The sequence below is a fragment of the Dipteris shenzhenensis genome, chromosome 3, assembly GCF_047967505.1.
Source record: "Dipteris shenzhenensis isolate YYH24624 ecotype China chromosome 3, Dip_SZ_1.0, whole genome shotgun sequence".
Lineage (NCBI taxonomy): Eukaryota > Viridiplantae > Streptophyta > Polypodiopsida > Gleicheniales > Dipteridaceae > Dipteris > Dipteris shenzhenensis.
In genome coordinates, this window is record NC_141598.1 from 47,740,870 (window position 1) to 47,758,481 (window position 17,612).

The following is a 17,612-nucleotide window of genomic DNA, read 5'->3' on the forward strand; positions in this document are numbered from 1 at the left end:
ATGTCATCTCGATAAATGGTGTCCGTATTGACTATGAGAAAGTCAGGAAGGTATGTGAGTCGCCCATTTTGAGAACGATTACCAAAGTCAAATCCTTTCTAGGATTTGTTAACTTCTTCTAGACTCAAAGCTGGAATTATTCTAAGATAGCATACCCCTATCAGATTTGTCTAAAGGGGTGGATAAGGGTAAATACGATAAGTATAGACCCATTATGTGGACAAAAGAACTTCACATGTATTTTAAGCAATTAAAATATGCTGCTATATAGTACCTACAAGAGATGCTATTATAGCCACCAAGCTTGCTCACATGTTTGTTGAGAAGATGTTTAGTTTTGAAGGCTTACTGGCTGAAATAGCAATGACTGAGATGCTAAGTTTAACGGGCATGTTTGGTGGGATGTATTCAAGAAGTTGGATACTCAGCTTAGCATGAGTTCGACTGATCATGTAGAATCAGATGGACAGATTGAGCAAGTTAATTACACTCTAGAAGGCATGGTGTGAGCTTATGTCTCTCTAAGGCAGTCTAATTGGGAAGACTGACTTCCTTCACTGGAATTTGCCTACAATAGCTCTAAGCATTTAGTAACCTGAAACAATCCATTCATGTTTATGTATATCAACCTAGAGCCCCTGGGTAGTTGTGGCTTACAGAATATCAAGGTGAGCTCTATTGCTACTTGGTTGCAACAACAACAAGATATATTGCAATTTGCAAGGGAAAGCATAAGAAGTGCTCAAGATAGAGCACAATTTTATGCTAATCAGAAGCAGAGACCTTGAGTTTTCTTAGAACATCAGTAGGTTTATTTGAGAATCCCAAAATATTCTCAAGTAATGCGCACTGGACCTGTGTACAAGGTATCTCATCGCTATTGTGGCCCATTTTATATCCTTAAAAAGATACTATGATTGTCCTAACCTTGGGATAGTTAGGACACGTGGTACCTTTCGTACACTAACGAGGAATCTTAGGCTTGGGACACCTAGGACACTCATGTCTATATAAGTGAGCGCCATTGCTCACTTGGGACATTCTTGAGAGTGGGGCCTCCTTAGAATACTTGGCTAGGCTGAGAGCCCATCGAGGCCTGTTCTCCCTAATGTCATATGTGCACAAATGGGGCTGCTACCTTGGTTGCACTAGCAAAACACTACGGACCCCTTATCTACCTTCATCATGGCCACAATGTTCATATCAAATACAATGCTTGCTAAGGAATTTCTCCTCAGTAAAGACAAATGTTTCGAAGCTTTGAATTTTGGAAATGCCTTTTGTATGGCAATGACAATGGTGTTACCTTTTTCCAATACTAACATCATTGGATGAAAATGCCAAAAGTTTGTACCTTTGGAGGATTTACCACAAAAGGGATCCAAGATTTCCAACATGTGAGAGAAGAAGCGATAGATCTGATGGTTCAAGAGCCAAGGATCAGTGGCAGAATGGGTTCTTGGAGCTGGATGTCGACAATTTTGCTCACGTTTTTGTTTTGCATATCATGGGTTGATGGTACTCAAAGAAGATGTTTGATAGGCACAAATGCAAATGAGTCGCCACTTAGTATGTTTTGCAAAACAACCGGCACTTGCTTTGGGAGACTTCATTCCTTACTCGGATGAATGGACTTCAAAAGGCCACGGCTCATGGTGGATGAGGCTCATGTGCACATAGACAAGTTTTGGAAAGCAGTTCTCAATGTGTGTCAACAAGACAGACAATCCAACCCAATAGATTTGCTCAACTTCCTTGATGTTCTTTTATAAAGAAAAGATTTGAAGATCTGGGAAGGGACAATTTGAAGGCTATGCTCATGGTAAGTTCGAAGAATATTTTATGAGATATTAGCCTGTCTAAGGTTCTCAATCAAGAAGACACCTAAGATGGGATCATACACTAGTTATACTCATAGAACTAGTGATCCTTGTGCAGAAATTTCTCTACATACAAGACATCTTTGGTGATAGCACATAGACATCCACGATTATGATAGAATGGACAATTGCAATGATGTTGCGAATCCCTCCATCCACCTGTTCCATCTTATATGATATTCGACATCCACCTCGTTTGACACTTCCCCAATGCATCATATAACAACATGACAAACAAGGACATAACTTCCTTATAAATGTAAAGTTCCACCATCCTAAGTAACGTTTTTTGTGTGAACGTATAGAATTCTATCAAGTTGACCATATAACCTCATTCACATATTAAGATATATATCACATCGGGACACATACAAGTTGGTGGGGATGCATTCCATCAATGTTCTTGTTCCACCTAAGAGATTGCCAAGTCATAGTTGAAGTGACACTTTGAATCACTCATCCTTTTTCTCCCCACTTTTCCTCCATTCAAAAGTTCTAATCTACGATAAGGGAAATGGTACTAAGATGTTAAAAATACAATCTATACATCAAGGAGTTGGAAAATAACAACCTTTTTTTACCCCGCTCGTGCATCTAAACTCACCCACACCACTCTCACGCACGAAGAAAGCATGGTCACTGCCTTAAACATAACAAAGCTTGAATACCCCATGGGGAATCAAATGCTCGTAGCCACTTAGGCAATCGAACGCCCTTGCCATTTGAGTTATTGATGTGGGGTAGAAAATAACATAGTTAATGGCCCAATCAATCTGATTTCAACATTTAATGCACTTCCAATCTATTGCCCACCACCCACAAAGCCTTTGATTCTTTTCATGTCACATCGCTAAGTAAATCATGCTCAAAATGCCCACAACTTGCATCCTTACTGTGCTTATTTAAGCCTTCCTATGATTCCTCTCAAGAACTTCTTTATTGTACAAATGAGAATCCCTTTTGCTGATTCACATAAAACACCTTCTATTCCTATCCAACCACCATGACAAGACACAAAATCACCTCTATTAAAAGGCAACTTTTATAGATATTGCCTTTCTCAAGCTTTGACAATCTTACTCTTCAACATGTAACATCGTAACGTACCACCCTTCCTTAGAGGCTAGCTTCGATTAGACATAACCGTGTTTTTTGCAAACTTTTTTTATCCAAGCTCATGGCATTTGAATGTGCTAGTATTTGACAAGTGGAATATGTGTGCTCTTTCACTCTTGCATCTCCCTCTCTCCCTCCCTACTTGAGTTAACAAGTATGCTCACCTTTTGATCCTTACTTGTGGCTTCCATGTGGTGATGCCATGTGCCTCTCTCTCTCTCTCTCTCTCTCCCTCTCTCTCTCTCTAGGTTGAACTAACTAATCCACACTTCAATTCTTGAGCCCCATCCAACCTCTCTCTCTCTCTTTGTGAAAGAGTATATGTGGGCTCACTACCTACTCCAATGCGCGTGCGTGTGCCCAAACATTCGTACACTCAGTGTGCATAGGGACATGTGCATATGCATACAACCACAATTTCAATACCTGCCTATCCACTCTCTCTCGCTCTCGCTCGCTCGCTCATTGCTCTCACATTCATAAACGCTACAAGCGAGGTATAGCACTATACTCACATGACAAATATTGGACATACTTCCGACTGTGAAGAACACAAACAAAATAATGCACAATTCAGATATTAGATCTTACATGCCACAGCACAAATCGGAGCAATATGAGAGCAGGGCAGCTGGACCATCAACTCTCACGGTCATAAATGTTACAAGCGAGGTATAGCACGCTACTCACATGACAAATATGGGACATACTTCCGACTGTGAAGAACACAAACAAAAGAATGCACAATTCAGATATTAGATCTTACATGCCACAGCACAAATCGGAGAAATTTGAGAGCAGGGCAGCTGGACCATCAACAGGAGGCGGTGCGAGGGCAAGGCCTCAGATAGGAATGGCGCCATTGACAGAGGGGTAGACGACGTTGACGGGGTGACCCATGATCTGTCTGCCCTTCTGATTTTGGAAGAGGTAGACGACGGCGCCGATGGGCCAAGCGAAGACGGCAACGATGACGAGGGCGGCAAGGGCGATGGAAGGGCCGAAGATCTTGCAGCGGCAAGGGTTATCGTTGACGCCACACTCGATGCAAGTAGGAACCCAAGTCATGGCGACACGCAAAAACAACACAGAGCAACAAGACCATCCAAAGGCCTGCAAAGAAGGAGCCCAAAAACAAGATGTTCAACTTTCTCGCACAGCTGCTTTGTACACCACCTCACCCAATCCCATCTCGCCACCTTGCTCGCCACTTGGCTCCTTCCCATTTGGCTGCACCCCCTTGTCTCTCTTGCCAGGCTGGATTTACAACTGTCCTTTTATTCCAATATTAGAGTGCAGCTATTCTACCGTTCCTGCATTTTCGTTTATCTCAATTTGTAGTGTCCCGCCTTCTCTCCATCATTTTAGAGGACATTCCCGCGTGAGAAAGGAGAGGAAAGCGCAAATTAAGGCGACACTCTAGCAAGTGTGCATGGGAACAAGCAAAAATAAGTTCATTGGCTTCCATCTCCAGTTCTCAAGTGCTTTGAGGTAAAGTTTGGCTGAAAGGCAATTTTTCCATTGGACAAAAGCCTCCGAGAAGTTAGTATTCCCTATTCTCACGGCTAACTCCACCCAATTTCACGATTTTAATGGGTATTCCTAAGGCTACGGTGAATTTGAGGGAGACTCCCGAAATGGATTCTTCCATGAAAATAGCCGCGGAAATAGTATTTCCTAGGTTTTCGCTACATTGCAGCCAAAGAGAATAGCCGATCTCACCTGAAACGTCGCTTTGAATCTCAAGAAATTTGCAGGATAGAAGTTTTTCTATGTTCTCATGCTGCGGGCAATCTTTGAGGCAGAAATCTCTCCTACGTTATGCTGGGCATCACAGGAATGCCCTGTAAAATGCTCAGCTGGGAAATGTGGATGGCCTAACTTCGAGAGGTCTCCCTCTCGTTTTGGGATTGCTTGTTCCTATACTATTCCCCTATTTTGCAACTACTATTTTCTCGGAAGACATGGGAATGCGCTCTAAAGTCATTGGGCACTTCTTTTTATGGTTTTTGGGCATAGCAAATTCGCACACATACCCGAAAAAGTCCAAAAAGTGGTTTTTGGGCGTGGTGAATTCCCGCCATTGTCCCCTAAGCTATACCTTGAAAGGTTGTGGTGTTTTGTATGGGCTCAACAATGTCCATTACATTTGTTCAATGTGCCATGCATCTCAATCTCTATCCTTTTCTTGTACATTATCTTCTGAAAATTCTGAATTGGATCAACTAAATGCATGCACAATACTTTAAACATGGATGAATGCCTCAACATTTTCTTTCATAAGATAGTGTAAGAAAATAATACAACGTCTATGCTCAACAGATAACAGGATCTCGTACACAAGAGAGAAAACAAGATAGTATGGAGAATCAAAAATTTGATTACTGTAGAACTGATACAATAGATGGCGATGCCTCCCAACCGTGCGCTCCTATGAGAGAAGCTTCGATGGCATGCTGGAAACAGTAGAAGACGGAGGCTGGATGCTAAGGAATCATGGTTGCTGTAGCCAGTAATGAAATGGACTTCACGGGCTTGCTCTTATATAACCACCAGTTGTAGTCGGTTAGGCTCAATTGGGTGACCGACCCAGTCCACCCAAAACGGTCGACTAGGGGTCGGTCCCGAAATAGGCCACCGACCATACGATAGAACCGGTGCGCGAAACAGAGCAACTAACCTACTGACCCCGTTCCGCCCAGAGCCATCTGGGATCATCTGAGGCTCCAAACGGGCCCCGCAACCCGAGAGTGGGCTACCTCGAGAAATGCTCCGTCTACCCTCAGTGCGGTTAGTCAAGGGATGCCTTCCCGCACTTGCATGTAGCCTAGTTGGCGGTGTGCCAACTCTATCTGAAGCCGTCCAGCCATCAGGCCACACATGGCCCCCATCTGGTGTCCAAACCAGGACCTACCGGATAACCGAGCTACTCAAATGCCTTCTCCTCATATGGGGGGCTTACAAGTAGAGTTAGCTGGTTCTCGCGTAGTTACACGAGAGTGGAGCATTGATGTCTAACACCCCCCCTCAATGTCCACCCACAAGTGAACTTACTTTTTCGGCCCAATGCCAAGTCGATGAAGATGCCTCTCCAACAAGTCTCTTCCAAGAGCCTTCGTGAAGATGTCCGCAGCATTCTCTGTAGTCGGACAGTACACCAAGTCGACCTCTCCATCCATGATGAGCTCGCGCACAAAGTGATATTGAATCTCAATGTGTTTTGTGCGAGCGTGGAACACCGGGTTTTTTGCAATCGCCATGCAACTCTGATTGTCACATGATAACTGCGTAGGCTTGTTCTGCACTGCACCCATGTCCCCCAAAATCCTCCTCAACCACACTGCCTCACAAGAAGCAAAGCATGCAGATTTGTACTCGGCCTCAGTAGAAGAAAGAGCAACTATGGGTTGCTTCTTGCTGACCCATGACAACTCTCCAGATCCAAGTGAGAAACAGTACCTGTCACTGATCTCCTGCTGTCCATGTCTCCTACCCAATCCGAGTCACAGAATCCAATCAAGATGTTGCCCTTGGTATAGGTGATGCCATAATCAAGTGTGCCTTTGGTGTATGTCAGCACCCGTGTCCCTGCCCTCCAATGGTTCTCCCGGGGCTTATTGGAAAACCTGCTTAGTACACTAGTTGTAAAACTGATGTCCGGCCATGTGTTGCATAGGTAAATCAAGCTGCCCACAAGCCTTCTGTACTTCGCTTCGTCCACCAGTGGTGATGAATCCTCGTTTGAGAGCTTCGCGTCAACCTCCATAGGGGTACTAACTGTCTTGCACTCAGCCATGCCAAATGCCTTCAGTATCTCTCCAGCATACTTCAGCTGTGAAATGAACATCTGTTTCGGCTCCTGCCAAACTTCAATCCCCAAACAGAAATGCATCAGTCGAGGTCTATCATTTCAAACTCTCTTCCTAGCAAATGCTTCGTTTGCGAGATCTTCTCTTCATGGTTCCCTGTTATGACAAGGTCGTCCACATAAAGAACCACGATCATACACCTGCCTCCTTTTCTGAAGATATACAAATTTGCATCAGATGGGCTCCTCCTGAACCCGTTTTGTAGAAAGTAGGCACATCAATTCGCTGGTACCACGCTCGTGGGGCCTGTTTCAGCCCGTAAAGTGCCTTCTTCAGTTTGCAGACTTTACCTTCTGAACCGGGGATCTCAAAACCTGGTGGTTGTTCCACGTATACCTCCTTCTTGAGATCTCCATTCAGAAAGGCAGATTTCACATCCATTTGAAACATGGGCCAACTTCCCTAGGTAGCTAAAGCCAAAACACTGCGAATTGTGGTTAGTCGAGCTGTGGAAGCAAGAGTATCTTGATAATCAAAACCATGTACTTGTGCAAATCATTTTGCCACAAGCCGAGCCTTGTACTTATCCAACGTGCCGTCGGACTTGTACTTGGTCTTGTACACCCACTTGGTTCCGATTACCTTGCGTTTTGGTGGTCGATCCACAAGGTCCCAAGTGTTGTTCTTCATTATGGATCCATACTCCGACTGCATAGCCTCCATCCACCTATCATCGCCCTGTGCCTCTTCAAGACACTTGGGTTCATCAGCACGGATCACTTCTGTCATCAAAGCATAGTTGACCAAGTGTTCCTGTGCCCTTCTTTGCTCCTCTAATCTCTTGGACCGGCGGTGTTCGGATGGTTCCTCCTCAATGGCTAGAGGTTCTCTACCGTCCAAAAGCTACTTTACCTACTTCGGGAATGGCCGGTTCCGTTGTGGTTCTGCAAGCTCTTCTTCATCTTCTTTGTCTTGAATCCTCCCAAGCATCATTGGGGGAGTTCGGTCTGCTATTGGTGGCGGTACTGGATGGATATCCTGGTCCTAGTTGTCTGGGAAGGAAGCATCCTCCTCCAATTGATGCGGCTGTTCTGAGAAGACCACATCGTGACTTACAATTACCTTCTTGGTAAGAGGGTTATAGAGATGGTAACCCTTTGCCTCTTCACTGTAGCCCAAGAAAATACACTTTCGGCTCTTCGGTTCCCATTTGGTCATGGTAGCATCAGGGACATGCACAAAACAGTCACATCCAAAAACTCTAAAATGTGCAGCTGAACGTTTCTTACCAGAAAAGGCTTGCAGTGGAGTCATCCCGTTCACAGCCTTCGTGTAGCTACGATTCAGGATGTAAACTGTAGTGTTACATGCTTCAGCCCAAAAAGTCTTTGGCAAATCTTTCCCTTTCATCATACTCCGACTCCGTCCCATTTCGCAGATGACGCGCATCTTGCGTTCTGCTACTCCATTTTGCTATGATGTATGTGGCGCGGGTTTCTGCCTCTTGATTCCGTGACTTTTGCAGTAACTTTCGAATTCAGTTGATGTGAACTCTCCACCTCTGTCTGATCTCAACTTCTTCACCTTCCTCCCCGTTCCTTTCTCGACCATTACATGCCATTTCTTGAACCTACTAAAAGCCTCGTCTTTAGTCTTCAGAAAGTATATCCATATCCTTCTATTGTAGTCGTCGATCAGTGTCATGAAGTAGTAGGAACCACCCAAAGCTTCCGTCTCCATCTTTTTGCAGAGGTCCGTGTGAACGAGCTCTAGAGGAGCCTTTGCCTTACTGGCCTCTTTAGGAAAGGGATGTCGATGCTGCTTGCCCATCATGCAAGCTTCACATACATCTAGCATATTTGAAACTTCTGATAGGTCTGTAATCATTCCACTTTTATGAATCTCCTTCAAAGAACTAAGGTTTAGATGACCAAACCTCTCATGCCATAGCTTAGTGTTCTTCACATCCGCTCGAGCACTGAAAGCTGAGAGTTTGTAAATGTTGTTGCATCGTGTACCTTTACCAACTACCTCCCCTTGAAGATCCAGAATCTGTGCACCATTCTTATCGAATTGAACTTTGAGGTCCCGATCCCCGTGATCGCGGAAACAGACAACAAGTTCCTCTTGATATCTGGCACATAAAGAACATCGGACAACTGTTTTACAACTCCATTTGACTTGAGAGCAATCGTACCTTTTCCTTTTGCTGGACATTTTGCATCATTGCCGACTACCACTAGGATGTCATTCCCTACCGGCTGTAGAGAGGTATACCAATCCTTCCGACTGATCATGTGGCGCGATGCACCACTGTCAATGATCCACGGTTGATCCACGGTTCATCCGCAGGTACATGAACTACCTCCATGCAAATCTCCTCAATTGCGACGAACAGCTCTACTGGTACTGCCTGCGCGGTGTTGCTAGACTCTTTCTTTACTCCGTTCTTCTCATCTGCAATCTTCTTTCTCGGCACTCATTCTGCTTGTGCCCTGCCTTGTTGCAATAGAAGCACTTGATCTTCTTCTTTCTCTTTTAATCATCAGAAGAAGATGGGTTACCAGAGTCCTTACCCTTACCTTTCTTTGATCCGGTCCAGAAAGCCGAATCTTCTCCAGTCCTCATCTTTTGACGCATCTCCTCCTCCAGAAGCATCGCGCTGAAATCCTCAAAGTTGAGGGGCGGATTTTTGTGCTGCGTATTCAACGTCGTAACAAGACCGTCGTACTTTGGTGGGAGAATCCGTATGCACCTTCGTGCCAGATTCTCACTGGTGATGGTGATGCCAATCGCAATCATCTGATCGCGCAGATTCTTCACCTTGGTAATGAACTTCTCTGCCACTTCAGATTCAGACAACTTCTCGTTCGCGAGTTGAGTCTCCAGAATCTGAATCCGCGTCTGATTTGTGGTCTCGTACTAATTTTTTAAGACGGTCCATGCCTCCTCCGCTGTGGTGACATGTTGAATTAACGCCATGACGGAATCACTAACACTGCAGACAATAGAACACAGCGCATCTGCATTTCTTCTTGTCCATGCGAGAATCTCATCCGCGGTTGGTACTATCTGTTGTCCTGCATTCGCTGGATCCGATCTCGCAACCGGCCTCACGTCCACCCTAGTAGCAGAGTCCCAAAGCTCATATGCGCTTAGGATGGTCTTCATCTTGAACTTCCAGAGTGGATAGTTAGAGCCGTCCAACTTTTCGCTTTCGCCGAACGGTGGGATTCGCAGTCTTGCAGGCTGGGCCATCTCTCACAATCTGCTCACAAACAGAAACACACTACCAAATCTTCTTGCAAGCTCTGATACCATGTAAGAAAATAATACAACATCTGTGCTCAACAAATACCAGGATCTTGTACGCAAGAGAGAAAACAAGATAGTATGGAGAATCAAAAATTTGATTATTGTAGAACTGATACAATAGATGGTGCTGCCTCCCAACCGTGCACTCCTGTGAAAGAAGCTTCGATGGTGTGCTGGAAATAGTAGAAGACGGAGGCTGGATGCTAAGGAATCAGGGTTACTATAGCCAGTGATGAAATGGGCTTCACGGGCTTGCTCTTATATAGCCACCAGTCCTAGTCGATTAGGCTCAATTGGGTGACCGACCCAGTCCGCCCAAAACGGTCGACTAGGGGTCGGGCCACCGACCATACGATAGAACCGGTGCGCAAAATAGAGCAACTAACCTATGGACACCGTTTGGCCCACCAACCGCATCTATAGCTAACAAGTCGGTGACATAAATGCACAACGGTCACCCTGGCATATCGCGAGTGGAGCTCGATATCTCAACACTCCCCCTCGAGCTCAATCCCAATTCTTGCACACCAAGCAAGTCTCTGAACTTGCGCAGCTTCTCTGCGCCGAATGCCTTCATGAATATGTCAGCTACCTGATCCTCTGTGCTGACATAAACTAGATCAATAAGACCTAGTAAAACCTTCTCCTGCACATAGTGATAATGCACCTCAATATGCTTTGTTCTAGCATGATAGACTGGGTTATTTTCCAAGTGTATACTGCTCATGTTGTCACAATAAATGACAATTGGCCCATCTGTAGACTGATGCATATCATAGAGTAGCTTATGCAACCCAGCTACCTCACATGCAGCCATTGCTGCACTCCTGTACTCAGCCTCTGTGCTTAACAAGGCAACTGTAGGCTGTTTCTTGCTACTCCAAGTGACTGCAGCACTCCCAAAAGAGAACACACATCCACTGCTAGATCGTCTATCAGAAATACTACCAACCCAATCAGCATCAGTGTATCCATGCAACTGTATCTGAACCCCAGCCTCATAAAATAGTCCATACTGCAATGTGGACTTCACATACCTGAGTATGCGTCTAGCCACATCCAAATGCGGTTTCCTTGGAGCCTACATAAACTGACTTACCAATCCAACAGCATAGCTTAAATCTGGCCTGGTAATAGTCATATAAATCAAACCTCCTACTATGCATCTGTACATAGTAGGGTCTTCCAAAAGCTCACCTGCATCTGAGCTTAGCTTCACATTTTGCTCCAAAGGAACTGAAATAGCCTTACAGCCTGTCATCCCATATTTGGACAGCATGTCCAATCCATATTGCCTCTGCAAGAGCTGTATCCCACTTGGTGATCTAATCACCTCAATGCCCAAGAAATCCTTCATCTCAAACTGCTGCTTCAATAGCATTTTCACATGAAGGATATCTTCATCACTATCACCTGTGATGATCAAATCATCAACATAAATGACAAGCAGCATAATCCCTTTCTCTGTTTTTCTCACATAGAGTGAGAAATCTGCCTTGGAAATCTGAAAGCAAATAGTGACAATATACTGTCCTATCTTGTCAGACCATGCTCTAGGTGCTTGCTTCAAGCCATACAAGGCTTTCTTCAACCTGCAAACAAACTCAGGATGAATAGCATGAACATAACCTGGTGGCTGCTCCATAAAGACCTCTTCTTGCAAATCACCATGCAAGAAGGCATTCTTTACATCCATCTGATGTAAAGACCATCCCTTTGATGCAACCATAGCAATGACTGCTCTTACAGTTGCCATCCTTGCAACCGGACTGAATGTTTCTTCATAATCAATGCCGTATGTTTGTGCATACCCCTTGATAACTAATCTTGCCTTGTATCTGTTCATAGAACCATCTGCATTGTGCTTGATCTTATAAACCCACTTACAGCCAATTACATTCTTGTCTTTAGGCAAAGGCACCAATTCCCATGTAGCATTTGCCTCCAAGGCATCCATTTCTTCATCCATGGCTTTCTCCCATTTTTCATTTCCCATGGCTTGTTCAAAAGAAGTGGATTCTGGTTCCTGTATCACTTTAACCATATAGGCATAGTGAATGGCTATAAATCCATCATATTTCAGCCTATCCACAGGATACCTAGCTCTGGTAGACCTGCACAAAATAGGCTCACTTCCAGGTGCTCTCAAAACATCCCTGGTCTTCCTTACTCCAGGTGTAACAACAAAAGGAATACCCAACTCATCATCAATGCTCTGTTCTTAGCCACTGGATTCACCATCCACATAAGAGTGACCTGCATTCACATCAAACATGGGCTGATCTACCTTCTCTTTTCCTTATCGTGATACCTGCATACCACTATCTGCGTTGCTTTAAGGAGATTCTCCTGATCTCAATCTGCCTGTCCATGGCGAAGTATGTGAACCACTGTTAGAGGACACTGCAGGTCCACTGATATTTTGTGATTGCTGCTACAGGTGAATTCTGTGCAGCATAACCATTTTGTGCATCTACATCAATCATCACATTTACTGGTTTATACTAGCTGCTCATCTCATCAAAAACAACATCTCTGCTCACTGTAAACTTACGAGTAGAAGGCTTATAGCATCTATACCCTTTCTGCTGCAGAGAATAACCAATAAAGATGCACTTCTCAGCTTTTGGATCCAACTTGGACCTCAACTCATGTGGCACATGAACATAGGCAATGCAACCAAAAATTTTCAAATGAGAAATGTCTGGTTTCCTACCAGTATACATCTCCTCTGGCATCATGCCATGTATTGCTGCAGTGGGAGTCCTGTTCATTATGTAAACTGCTGTAGCAACTGCTTCAGCCCAATAATAATCTGGTAGATCTTTTTCATTTAGCATGGCCCGAGATACCTCTCCAATATGCCTGTTTTTCCTTTCTGTAAGTCCATTTTGTTGTGGGGTATGACTGCATGAATATTGCTGCTTTATCCCATGCTCCTACAGGAACCTTGCAAACTCATTTAAGAGGTACTCTCCCCCTCCATCTGACCTTAGGCATTTTATTTGCAGGCCTGTTTCTTTTTCAACCATAGCTTTAAAAGCTTTGAAGTGCCCAAACACTTCACTTTTCTTTTTCATAAAATACACCCAAACTTTTCTACTGAAGTCATCAATAAAAGTGACAAAATAGTGACAGCCTCCAATAGATGCAGCTTTAGTAGTCCACACATCAGAGTGGATTAATTCCAATGGCTTTTTACCCTCTTGAACATGCCTAGGAAATGGTTTCCTTGCCTGTTTTCCAAATTGACAGGCTTCACAAACCTTATGCATTTCTACAACCTTGAATTTAGGCAATCCTACAACAATATTTTGGGCTTGCATTGATTTAAGTCGCTGTATATTAACATGACCAATGCATTTATGCCAGATATCAATATCTGCAACTACACCGGTCCCATATGCAAACATTGTTGCACTCAATTCACGCATGTCCGCATCCAACGTAAACATCCTGCCCTTCTTTTTTCCTTTTGCTATCAAGCGACCGTTATTTTTCATATCCTCAACAAAGCATCCATGAGGATTAAATCTGACCTGCAAGCCCTGCTCAACCATTTGACCAACAGAGACCAGGTTCTTGGTGATGTTCGGGATATGAAATACATCAGATAGGTATTTCTTTTTCCCATCCTGCATAGACAAAGGAATTTTACCAATCTGCACAATAGGATGTGTAGTATCATCACCAGTCTCCACAAATCCTGGTTTTTCCATTTTCCTTGCATCCTGCATCCATTCTGCATGACCTGTCATGTGGTTTGACGCACCTGAGTCAACATACCACACATCATTTCGTTCTTCTGCACTTGTCACAGAATTGGTCATATGCTGCACCATAAATAGATGCTCATTTCTGTCATCCCCCTCCCTACTAGAAGATGCATAATTGCCTTGCTGCAATTTTCCATTCATAATGTCATTCTGCTTTTTGTAGCAGTCTTTAGCCATATGTCCCATTTTACCACAGTAGTAGCATTCAACATTGATGTTTGCATTTTGGCCTCTTTGCCATCCACCACGGCCTCTTTGGCTCCCCCTGCCTCTAGAGTTACCACGTCCTCCTCCATAGGACTGGTTTTCTTGAGTTTGCTGCACATTTTGATTTCTACCACGGCCTCCAGATCGGCCTCCTCTACCTCTCCTAGCATTTGAGTAGAAGACAGTTTCTTTTGAAGTTCCTCCTGAAGAAGATGCACCCCCATTTCTCTACTCTTCAAAAATTAGAAGAGTAAACAACTCTTCAAAATCAGGAAATTTTTCACGGACGGCAATGGATGTCCGGAACTGTGCATAATCCTTTCCTAGACCATTCAAGGTCACAGAAACTAGATCATCATCTTCCACTGGCGACCCAATGGAAGCAAGTGCATCTGCAATTTTCTTCACCTTCATGTGGTAGTCATTTATGCTCAAATTTTCTCTTTGCACATTGTGCAACTCCTATTTGAGCTGCATTTTCCTGGCTTGCATATTTGTGTTGTACATTTTTGCCAAAGTATCCCATGCCTCCTTTGGCATACTTGCATCCTGAATATGCACAATCATAGAATCCGAAATACTGATTAGACAACCAGTACATAACTTTTCTAGCTCTCTTATGCCATCCTTTAAATGCCTGCATTTCCTGTTGATTGGGAACATTAGGAAGAACTGGTTCTTCTTCATTTCCTGTAATAAACTCCCAATAGCCTTTTCCCATAAGGAAATTCGTCATTCTAAACTTCCATGCCTGGAAGTTGTTCTTGTCAAGCTTTTCTGTGACAATCTGTGAAAGAGAATCAGACGCCATTACAGAACACTGCAAAATATTCTGTCACTGTGAAAAACACAGCTTTTGCCTCACACGGGCAGATCTACAAAACTGACAAAAGTGGTATTTGACCACACTGTCACTTCCTAGTGACGATTTTGCATCAACAGGCAACAAGCATTATTAAGCAACTTCTAATATCTCTGCACACAGGCATACGATGCAATTTCTATGGCAACTTTTCACCGGCCAGCTGAGCAGTGGTCGCACAGCAAAAACAGGGCCTTTTTTTTAGTGCCTGCGAAGAACTTCCGCCTTCGAAACAGGCCCCGAAGTGGCCTCGAATCAGAAAAATAAAGTCACCAAGGGCTTCGCCCCCTCCCGCAGCATATACTGCCCTCTCGCCACACCACGAAGGGCATCTCAATCTGAAACAGTGCACTCTTGCACTTCTGCTTGTGCTACCTGCAGAGATTTGCTCCCAAACTCGAAAAGGAAAGCAACACTGGTCCTCTTACCAGGACACCGCGAACTTGGTTTGCTTTCTTGAGCTCCTTACCACAAACAAGGCTCTGATACCATGTGAAGATAGTGGGAGAGGGAAGGAGTCTCACTTGCAGCTTTCTCACATACACAATGGGGGAATACACACAAAGGTGGAGGCTGAAAACAGTTTTCCTCTTCTTAGTTGTGAAAGCCAAAATAACTCAAGTACAAAGAAATAGAAGAACCCTATATGTGGGTCTCAAACCAAACTCAACTAACTAAGGTGGCATACTAACTGAGCCATGAACTAGTGTAGATAAGGATAGCTGTCATCCAGCTATTATTCATGGGCGGTGTACCAACCGCATCTATAGCTAACAAGTCGGTGACATAAATGCACAACGGTCACCGTGGCATATCGCGAGTGGAGCTCGATATCTAAACATTTGTCCTCAAGTACCTCCCTGATGAAATGGTACCTGACCTCAATGTGTTTGGTCTTTGCATGAAAGACCGGACCCAAGTAGACACGCCTTTGCATGAAATATCGGATTCCGTGCTAGCTAAATAGCACTCATGGAATCACTATGCAATGTCGATATACCTGTATGAATCCCCAAATCTCCCAGTAGCCAATCAAGCCATACAGCCTCCTTACAACCCTTTGTGGCTGCAACATACTCAGCCTCTGTGGTAGACAAAGCAACGCACTTCTGTGCACGAGACATCCACGACATTGCACCGCCGGCAAAGGTGAACACATAACCAGAAGTGGATCTCCTACTATCCACATGCCCTGCATAGTCTAAATCTGTGTACCCAAGTAGACGCATCTCTCCTCTACCAAAGCATATGCACATCTCCTTGGTACCCTTCATGTACCTCATGATGCACCTAACTACCTCCCAATGCCTCTTTCCTAGATTGGCCATATATCGGCTAACAACTCCCACTGCAAATGCAATGTCCGGTCTAGTAGCTATCATAGCATACATAAGACTCCCAACCACTGATGCATAAGGAACCTTGGCCATTATGGCCCTCTCCTCATCTAATTTGGGACTATTTGCCTGACTTAGTTTCACATATAGAGGCAATGGAGTACTTACTACCTTCCCCCCCTCCATATTGAAATGTTGCAACACTTTTGTAACACACTCCTTCTGTGAAAGCCAAAGGAGTTTCCTATCCGGTCATGCGTGATGCGCATACCAAGAATATGACCTACAGGTCCCAAATCCTTCATGCCAAAGGCCTCATGCAACTTGGCCTTCAGTGCATGTAGCTCATAAGTGTTCTTGCTAGCCACCAATAGCATATCATCCACAAAAAGTGCCATGAGTATTATGCTATTATCCTTGGCCCTTTTACTATAGAGGCAGTGATCAATCTCACTTCTTGTGAAACCCTGGGACCAAATGATAGCATCAAACTTTTGAAACCATTCTCTAGGCATTTGCTTAAGGCCATAGAGACTCTTTTTCAGCTTGCAAACCAAATTCTCTTTGCCCTTTTCTTCAAAGCCTTCCGGCTATACCATGTAAATTACCTCATGCAAATCCCCATGTAAGAAAGCTATCTTGACATCCATATGCATAAGCTCCATATCCTCTACTTCCACAAGTCCAAGTGCGCATCTAAGTGTGGTCATCTTCACCATCATGGAGAGAAGATCTCATCAAAGTTCACACCCTTATCTTGCTTGAACCCTTTAGCAACCAAATGGGCCTTGTACTTAGGCACATCATCACCTGTGACCTTCAACTTGTAGACCCATTTGCATGGCAATGCTTTCTTTCCATGTGGCAAAGAAACCAAGTCCCAAGTTTCATTCTTTATGAGTGAACTCGTCTCTGATTGCATAGCATACTCCCACTTGCACTGATCCTCAAGCATCATAGCCTCTCTGTAGCATGAAAGTCAGTAAGCATCACATAGTCTGCCCCTGGAACAAATCTCTCAGATGGTCTATACACTCTAGATTATCTTCTCAAGGGCATTTCAGCTTGCTGTCTTGCCTGCATATCAATCACATTTGGCTCATCATTTCCACCAATAGATGATCCATCATCTGCCCTTGATTGTGTACCTATGGGAGTACTTGGTGGCACCATTTCCTGCACATTTGGTGCATGGACAACTTACTGTCTATCAACGTATTTGGGTGGATTCACATCTTGGAAAGTGATTCTCCTCATTTCCACATCCCTCATGGGTATCTCATGCATCTTCTTCTCATTAAAGACTGCAT

The 17,612-nt window shown here is 44.2% G+C and overlaps 1 protein-coding gene across 1 annotated transcript; it reads right to left on the reverse strand.

Annotated features, from left to right (window-relative positions):
* Positions 1–3,540: 3,540 nt before the first annotated feature.
* LOC147903911 (uncharacterized) lies at positions 3,541–4,114 on the reverse strand. Its single transcript, XM_087372942.1, has one exon. It carries the CDS (start codon positions 4,062–4,064, stop codon positions 3,840–3,842), a length of 225 nt encoding a protein of 74 aa, XP_087229068.1. The 5' UTR covers positions 4,065–4,114; the 3' UTR covers positions 3,541–3,839.
* Positions 4,115–17,612: the final 13,498 nt, after the last annotated feature.